This window comes from Thecamonas trahens (genome assembly GCF_000142905.1).
Source record: "Thecamonas trahens ATCC 50062 unplaced genomic scaffold supercont1.35, whole genome shotgun sequence".
NCBI classification, from domain to species: Eukaryota; order Apusomonadida; family Apusomonadidae; genus Thecamonas; species Thecamonas trahens.
Genome location: NW_013657645.1, coordinates 260,383 through 269,006, shown reverse-complemented (window position 1 = coordinate 269,006; position 8,624 = coordinate 260,383). Strand labels below are relative to the sequence as shown.

Below are 8,624 nucleotides of genomic sequence, written 5' to 3'. Positions count from 1 at the left end.
TTGGCCACCTTGTCCGCCTCCGTCGCCTGCGTCACGTCCACCACGGCGTGAAGCACCTCGTAGCCCGGCAGCAGCAGCATCTCCAGCAGCGGGCCCGACTTGGCGACGATCGCGTCAAAGTCGAGCGGCTTCTTCGATCCAAACGAGCCAAACACCACAGAATGCCGCAGATCGTCCGTCAGCTCCGGCGGCCCGTACAGCTCCTCCTCGCGTTTCCGCTTGTACACAAGGATCCCGAGGAGCACAATCAGCAGGCAGCAAACAGCTCCCGCAACCGCAATGCCGACAATCGAGCTCGTGCCCAGCGGCGGCTCCGGCGGCTTGGGCACCGCCGCAGGCTGCTCAAACACAAAGAACAGCGTCGTCTCGTCAAACCGGCCCCACGGCGCCACCACCGTAAACTGCGCGCCACCGGCCCCGCGCTGCGGCGTCGAACACTGCAGCTCGCTCTCGGACACATACACCGTCTCGTTGACCGGCACTCCGTCAAACGCACACATCAGCCGCGAGTAGTTGGTGAACAGCACGCCGGTCACCGTCACCGTCTCACCACCCGATGTAAGCCCGTTGAGCGGCGCAATCGCGTCCACAGACGGGCAGCTCTGCCCGCCAAACAGCGGCGTCTCGGACGGCGCCGTCGCGTTCGGGTTCACGCACGACGACGCAATCGTGCACTGCTGCGTGTCCACGCACCACCCGCACTCGGGCCGCGCTGCCTCCCAGCACTCGGAGCACGTGTCCCGGAGCAGGCACGAGTAGTACTCGAACGGCACAGCCGCAAGGTACTCTTGGTCAAGGTACTGAAGGGTAAGCGATCCGGTGCTGGCCACTAGAGAAGCTGGCGACACACATGTTAGCAACGATCGATCCGCAGCTGCTACTCCGGCGGTTGTCACTAACGGCTGTCCGGCACCGCGATCCCAAAGGCACGATGTGCCCGGCAGGAACGGGCCGCCCGAAAACACAACCTCGGTCCCGCCCTGCATCGAGCCCGATGACGCAGACGGCGTGCCCGTCGGACACGCCCGGTTCTCGCCGCTCAGCCCGGGAATCACCGTCGTCGTGTTGGCACACGCCCCGCCGCCGATCCCCACACGCGACACACAGCTTGACTCCTCGAGGCACCACGAGCAGATCGACGCACACGCGCCGCACGATGTCTGCGCGGCACACACAATCACCTGCACACGCGTCTCGGCAAGGCTCTGCATCACGTAGTTGTCGCCACTGTCCACAGACAGGCACAACACGTACTCACCAGCGTTGGCAAACGTCACGTTAAAATACGCAAGCTCGCCAGGCCCAGCCTCGTTGTAGTCGCGCGCGTACAGCACGTTGTTCGGCACCTGGCACCCGCCCGACACGCGGTCAAACCCGATCTTGGTGTTGACCGACGCCGTCGCGCCCCTCACCACAACTACTGTCCGAACCCCAGTCTCGATCACCGTCGTTCCAGCCTCTTCGCCTCCGTCAATGCTCAGCGACGTAATCGTTGTCGGCTGCGCAGAGAGCGCCGTCACATTGAGCCCAGCCTGCTTGACGTAGCTCAGCCCGCCATCCACAGACAAGCAAACCTCGTACGGCCCCGATGGCGAGTTAAACGGCCCCAGGTTGAACATCGTCGTGCCTAGGCTGAGCAGGACAGCGCCGTCCACGTTCTCGGAATCGCATGCCACGCCCTGCGCAACAAGTGCGAACCACGTCGTCGCAGAGATCTCCACCCCAGTGTTGAGGCTGATCGTCAGCGGCGGCGGCTTGGTCGTGCCAAACAGCTTCGGGTTCACATCCACCACATCGTTCGCAGTCACGTCCACCACACGCACAAGCGGTCCATCCTGCTGAACAAGCCCGCCACGGCTGCCGTCCCACGAGTAGCACGCCACATAGTCGCCTGCTGCAGGCATCGCGCTCGCCGCGGCGATCGTTGGCCCAGTCCACGGCACATCCACGTACGTCCCGGCCCCGGCTCCACACCCGACGCCCACAGGCACCAGCGACATCAACGACGACGACTCAAAGTACACTCCCGACAGCGCAAACGTCGGCTTGGAGCCCACGCCCACAACGCGCGGGTCGACATGATCAATCGCGTCAGTCGCACCGCGCACCACCAGCTTGCCCACGCTTGTCTGCGCCACAACCTGCGTCGCGTGCACCCCATAGCACACCGTGTAGTTGCCCGGTGTGTTGATCGCCGACGTCCACTGCGTCTCGGTCCCGCTCACAATCGGAATCACACCCAGCTCGGGCGTGCACGACGCCGACGACGAGAAGAACACCCGCGTCGCAGCAGACGGCTTGATGTTGGAGCCGGTCATCGCAAACACCGGGTTCACGCCGACAGGTACCACAAGCGGCGACAGGCTCGTCACCGTCGTCGCCGTCGCAGCAATCGCCTGCACAGACACCCCCGTCTGCGCCAGCCACGTCGGCACGTCCGAGTCGACTCGCACGCACGCGTAGTACACGCCTGCGCTCGTGAATCCGCCGCTCCCGCCGCCAAGCACGTACTCGGTCTGCGACCCGTTGTTGATGAGCGTCACAACCTGCGGGGACGAGCAGTCGCCGGCAGTGAGCGTAAACCCGAGCTCGACGCCGCTCATCAGCACAATCGACGACGATACCGTTAGCACAAAGTCGTCCACTCCGGACGGCACCTCCGCCGGCACCAGGCCTGTCACTGTCGTGCTGCTTCCAGCTTGCACCGTGAGCGTCACCGACGACTGCTGCGTCCACTCCTCGGACGGCGCCCCACGATTGACCGTGTAGCACGTCGAGTACGCTCCCAATGCCAGCGGCGCAGACAGCGTCACCGGTCCTGTCGCCGTCATGTCCGTCACAGCCTCGCGGTCACCCAGAATAAGGCAGCTTTTGCCTGCCGCCGCAAACGCGATCGCGCCCGTCGTCACAGGCGTAAACGTGCTAAACGTCATCGTCAGCCCGCTCTTGTCTGCAGGGTGGTATCGCCGGTCCACCGACGTCAGCGTGTTTGTGTCAATCGTCACCACATCGATCGTTGCGCTCTGCGCCGTGTAGCTTGCCTTGCCGTCTGTTGAGTAGCACACATACAGCGGGCCCGACGCGTAGTCGCGGTCCACCGTGATAGCCACGGTTGCCCCAAGGTCGGTGCTGAGATCCACCGACGCATCCACGCTCGCGCAGCTCGCCGAGGTCGAGAGCCCCACCGACGCGCCCTTGGCGTGGTAAGCTCCGTTGCCCGTCAGCGTGATCGTCGGCCGCGTCTTGGCACCCATCACGTTTGGCACCGGCGTCACAAACCGGTCTGCACTCGGCCCGACAACCGTAAACGTTGCCGCAGGATTCTCCACCCACGCCGTCGTGGCATCCATCTGCGTGCACACCTTGTACATGCCCGGTGTCGGATCGCCGACATACCCACGGATCGTCGTGTTGCCGTATCCAAACTCACGCTCGCTCGCGACCGGCACCGAGCCGCACGAGTCGGCAACCGGAATGACCGCCACCTTGGTCGACGACGCCCCGATGAGGTTCGACGTCCCCGACGGCACGAGGTCACTCGTCATGCCCGAGCCAAGGAACGCAGGCTCGAGCGACGACAGAATCAGCGCCTCCGTCGACGACACGACCGTGACCTCCGCACTGACTGCGATCTGCGCCACCCATTCGGCGAGAAGAATAGGCTTGTAGAAGCAGAACTGGTACCTGCCCTTGTCCAGCCCCGTCGGCGCCGTGAACGGTGGCGGCGACGGCGAACCGGTGGTGTACGCCACTTCGCCAATCCGCCCCGAAACACACGCTCCAGACTTGGCCATTGCAAGCTGTGTCGTCCCGTCGCGGGCATCGGTCACAATGTCGAACGCGAGACCGGGCACACCAGACGCCACAATCTGCGGCGTGGCAGACTCGATCGACAGCGCCAGCGGCTCGTTCACCACAGACACTTGCGATCGAAGTTGCCGCGTCCATGTCGCTCCGCCGTTGACTGTGAGGCAGACATCGAACACACCAGGCTCGGCGAGCGCCTCGCTCACCAGAAGCTCCTGGTTCTTGGCCTGCACATCAACCGTCCCGATGTGGAAGCCCGTCTGCCCACAGTCCTGATTGGCGTCTGGATGCAGGAGCGCCACTTGGACCTGTGACGGCACCGACGTCTGCTGCAGCGACCCAAAGGTCATGAGCGGCTGCGTCCCGTTCAGCACCGTCGACGGTACCAGATCGGTCATCGCATTCGGCGAGTCGATCGCGTACTGGATCGTTTGCCCCGTCGAGCCCCAACGCGTGCCCTCGGCTGTGTAGCAGACGTGGTAGTTCTTGGAGAGCTGCGCCGCCGGCTCGCCGTAGTCGACGCTGAGCGCGAGGTCGATCGAGCCATCGGCAAGCGCCACCTCGACCTTGCGGTCCTGGCACGAGGCGTAGGGTGAGATGGCCACCTTGGCGCCCGGCAGTTCATCGTCGGCCGTGAAGCTCACCACATACGAGCTCAACGAGTTGCCGAGCACCGCTGGCGGCGAGTCCAGCGTCACAGAGATCGCACTGGGCGGCGAGAAGACCACGAACGCTGCGCCGCTAGCCTGTCCCACCCACGTCCCCGGCTTGGCCGCCGATGCAAGACAGAGGTAGTACTGACCCGCAGGCACGCCGCTGTTGAGCGATATCGACGCCATCCCGCGCCCGTTGACCACCACCGCGTTGGAGATGGTGGCAGTAGAAGGCGGGTTTGAGCAGTTGGCCACTGTCGAGAGCCCGACCTGTCCAGAGAGCACGCTCGACAGGCCGTTGAGCTCAAGAAAGACACCAGCATCGTCGGCGTACGCGCTTTGCGGCGAGAATGACGAGATGGTGGATGAAGTGACGTCGACCACAGTGATGACCGGGCCCGTCTGGCGCGCAAACGACACACCGCCATCGACCGAGTAGCACACGTGATACGCGCCCGCCGCAAGTGATGGCGCCACGAGGACAGACCCAGTCGCAGAGTACGGCACAGCCGGTGCAACATGGTTATCCACGACACATGACGGTGCTCCGCTGGCGACGAGCGCAAGACGGGTGCCGGTGTCGGTCACCTGGGCACCGGAAAAGACAAACCGGGCCGGAGCACCGGCAGCGATAGTCGGCGGCGAGACCGAGGCAATGGCGTTGACACCGCTCGGGGCGACAACCAGCTGGATGCCGGCCATCTCAACTCGAGACGCGCTGCTGGATGGCCAGACGCAGAGCTTGTAGGTACCAAAGGTCGGAATAGAGACGCCGGTGTAGCGGCCGCTCTCCGAGTCGTACGCAGCCTCGTACTGCGGCGAACCGTTGAGGCAGTTTGTCGCAAACGAAAAGCGCGACGTCGGCGAGTGAATGCGGTGGCCCGGGGCGACGGCAAAGGTGGCGGTAAAGGTCACGCCGGCACCGACGGTCCTGGGCGTCATGGCGGTGATCGAGGTCGGAGTGACGAGGACGTGGGTGAGGGAGAGCATCTGGTGGACCCAGTGTGGACGTGCGGTCCGCGCGCAAACGGCGTAAGTCGTCGTCCTACCCTTTGCCTCGGTGGCCAGGTCGAGGGCGGTCCGCGTGGCGGCAAACGAGACAGAGCTGGCCGACGCAGCAGCGGCACCGATGCGGTTAAAGTCGCAGATGGAGCGCTTGCGAGTACGCATGCATGCATACATCCACTTCGCATTCCGGGTGCTTCTCGTTTTCCATGGCCCGTTGGGGTCGTCCTCGTCAACCTGGACGTAAATCTCGCTGCTGTCGTCAGGCTCGCTTGGCGCCCAGTCGTCGAACATACCGGCCAAGCCCGGGATGAGCCGGGAGTGCCACGATGCCAAAGCGGGCTTGTCAGCCCCGACCATGGGATTGTAGAGAACGCGCATGCCGAGCCAGATGTTGTTCGACGGCGGATATCCAAACTGCGAGCTTGCGCCAACCCACGGCTGAAAGTGGTTGAAAATGTCGACATACTCCTGCGGCGTAGTCGGGCTCCACACTACACCGCCCTGAAGGCCGCACGTCTCTGCAATCTCATCGAGATCCTTGACCACCGGCTCTGGGATCCAGTAGCAATTGCCTGATGAAGGATGCACGTAGCCTGGGCAGTCGGCAGCAAAAGCTTCGACGTCCACAAACGCAATCTCTGTCGACGGCGTAAGGTACGCCGGGTTGTTCGCGGTCAGCGTCAGCGAGCCAGGCCCGCCGTTGAAACCGATGACCGTGGGCGAGAGAGCACCAAACGTGGTCGGCCACGGCCGGCCGAGCTCGATCGTTGTATCGAGGTTGCCTTCGTACCAGTTGACGCCAAAGTCGTTCGAGACGCAGATCTTGCGCCCCGTACCAACAACAGTCTCCTCGATGGGCGTCTCAATCCAAAAGTAAGACGAGCGGAACGGCATGACGCCGTAGCGGTTGCCAGCGTCGCAGTCGCCGATGCCAAAGGAGAGCAGGGCAGTGAACGATGGCGTGACGTACGTTGCTCGCACAAGCACCGGCTCGACGTTGTCTTCCGGGTGGGTGTAGAGAACGTTCTGGTGCTGAAAGGGCTTAAAGTCCTGGATCAGGTCCACACTGGGATCGATACGGATGCAGAAGATGCGACCGTTGTCGTTCGTAAAAATGTCGTTCCACCTGTAGGCAAAGTCGTCGAGAAGCTGAATAAAGTCCTCGCCGGGAAAGTAGTTGTTAGGCTCATTCGGAGCCCAGTTGAGGTACGTGTACGCGAGACCGTTGATGCCGCGGTAAGTCCACTGGTAAATGCCTTCCTCGTAAAGATCGTTCATGCCCATCAAGTAGTTGCCGTTTCCCGCCTTCTCTCGCTCCATGTAGCGATTCCAGCGCTGATTGGGCACCCACGCCGGCCACCCGCCGGCCTTGCTGTTGCGACAGTACGCCGACATGGTGAACCCAGTCTCGGACGTATCATCTCTATCGCCGTAGAACTCGTGCCCCCATCGTTTCTCGGAAAAAGCTGTCTTTCGCCCGCCACAGGAGAGCGCCCATTGCCACGCACACCACCCAATCAGCGTCTGTGAGTTATGCTCTTCTTTGTCCGGCTGATGTTGGTTCACGTGCTGCACACAGGAAGCGTATGGCAAGGCATGCTGTAGTGTTCCGACTCAAGTGCTCCCTTCACCCCAAAGCGGGCAACCTGCCCATGTTCCGGCCGAGGAGACCGAGACAGAGGGCAACGATACAGACAGCGATAGCATCATGGTGGCTACGTACCACGACCAAGGGCTGTGGCAACCAATAAGCCGCAACAAACAAGGAGAACAAGCCCCAAGGTCGAGCTTGTCATTGTTGGTCAGGTGTAAGTACATTCCGCATGCAGGGACCGAACGGGAAGCACGAGGAGGTTGCGGGGGTTTGAGCTGGTGCGGGACCCCGCACAGGGACCCCGCACAGCAACAATCAATTCTCTCGCTGAAAAAATTGGTATTTGGCCGCACCGTGGCCCCGTGCCACGGTGCGGCCAAATACCAATTTTTGCGCATCGCGCAGCGAACGGTCAGCATGTGTCTGCATCGCGTCGAGTAGGTTGCGGGGGTTTGAGCTGGTGCGGGACCCCGCACAGGGACCCCGCACAGCAACAGTCGGCGGCATGACGAGCTCCAGACGGCGCTTGCGGCCGTTTTGCTCGCTGCCAATTGGCAGCGAGCAAAACGGCAAGCGTGGGGCCGAGTGGCTGGCCAGTTGGGAGACATCATTGTTACTCACTCATCCTTTGCTGCTGATTCCGATGCAGGTGCGGCCTTGCTGGCGACGGCGGCGGCGGCGGCAGACTGGGCGCTGGCGGCGGAGAGGTTGATGTCGCGATAGAGGCGGCCCTGGGTCCGCTTGTGGTACGCGTGGGGATCAAACTGCGGGTTGACGAGCTTGTTGGCAGCGGCCCGGGTGGAAGCGTCGGCTTCGACCAGCGAGCCGTCCTTCTTGCGGATGGTGACGGTGCGCGAGTCGTCGTCGACGTGCGAGCCGATCTCAATGACCTCGATGTCAAAGGCCCGGTCGGCAGCGGCCGGGTTGACGTCAAGGACGGGGAGCGGGGCGGCAGCGGCAGCGGGCTTTCCTGCATCAGGATCCGCAGGCGGCGGTGGGCGGAAGGGCGGCTGGCGGCTGGCGACGGCGGCGGCGACGGCGTCGTCGTCGGAGAGAGCCACAAAGTCGGGCCCGCCCACCCGCTTGTCGCGGTGCACATCGGCCTCGCGGCCGGTCTGGCGGACGCGGAAAACATCCTCCATGCGAGCATCAAGCTTGCGAGTCTCCTCCAGCACCTCGTTCGGGTACTGGCCGGCAGCCTCGATGGCCTTGAGCGAGAGAATGGCCTTGACCCGAGGGACCTTGAGCTGGTACCGCGAGGCGAGGCGGAGGACGGTCCATGTCTCGGGCGCCGACACATGCAGCTCGTGCATCTCGTTCTTCAGCGCGTCCGACACCCGCAGCGCCCGCACAAACCACGGCCGCTCCGGAAACGGCGACTGGCCAGCACCTCCGCTGCTTCGAGCCTCACCGCCGGCAGCTCCAGCCGCAGCCGACGTCTGCATCCACCGCCCGAGAGCGCGACAAGCCGAGGCGCGCGCAGCAGACAGCATTACTTTGGAAGAGAGTGTGAGAGAGACGGGACCTCTGTTAACCTTGCGGTTGGGAAGATGGGGGGGGGG

At 63.5% G+C, this 8,624-nt stretch overlaps 2 protein-coding genes across 2 annotated transcripts in view; both read right to left on the bottom strand.

Annotated features, from left to right (window-relative positions):
- The window catches only part of AMSG_07662 (uncharacterized protein), a gene marked incomplete at its 3' end in the record, with an annotated part of 8,690 nt that extends 1,415 nt beyond the window's left edge, over positions 1–7,275 (bottom strand). The window contains exons 1-2 of the mRNA XM_013900674.1: positions 7,192–7,275; positions 9–6,934 (exon numbers count right to left, since the gene is read on the bottom strand). Of these exons, the coding sequence (XP_013756128.1) occupies positions 9–6,934; positions 7,192–7,264 (6,999 nt within the window). The 5' untranslated portion in view covers positions 7,265–7,275. The remainder of the gene's footprint in view (positions 1–8; positions 6,935–7,191) is intronic.
- Positions 7,276–7,679: 404 nt separating this feature from the next.
- On the bottom strand, positions 7,680–8,555 carry AMSG_07661 (uncharacterized protein; the record flags this gene model as incomplete). Its single annotated transcript, XM_013900673.1, has 1 exon — positions 7,680–8,555. The coding sequence occupies one exon, from the start codon at positions 8,553–8,555 to the stop codon at positions 7,680–7,682; it is 876 nt and encodes a 291-aa protein (XP_013756127.1).
- Positions 8,556–8,624: the final 69 nt, after the last annotated feature.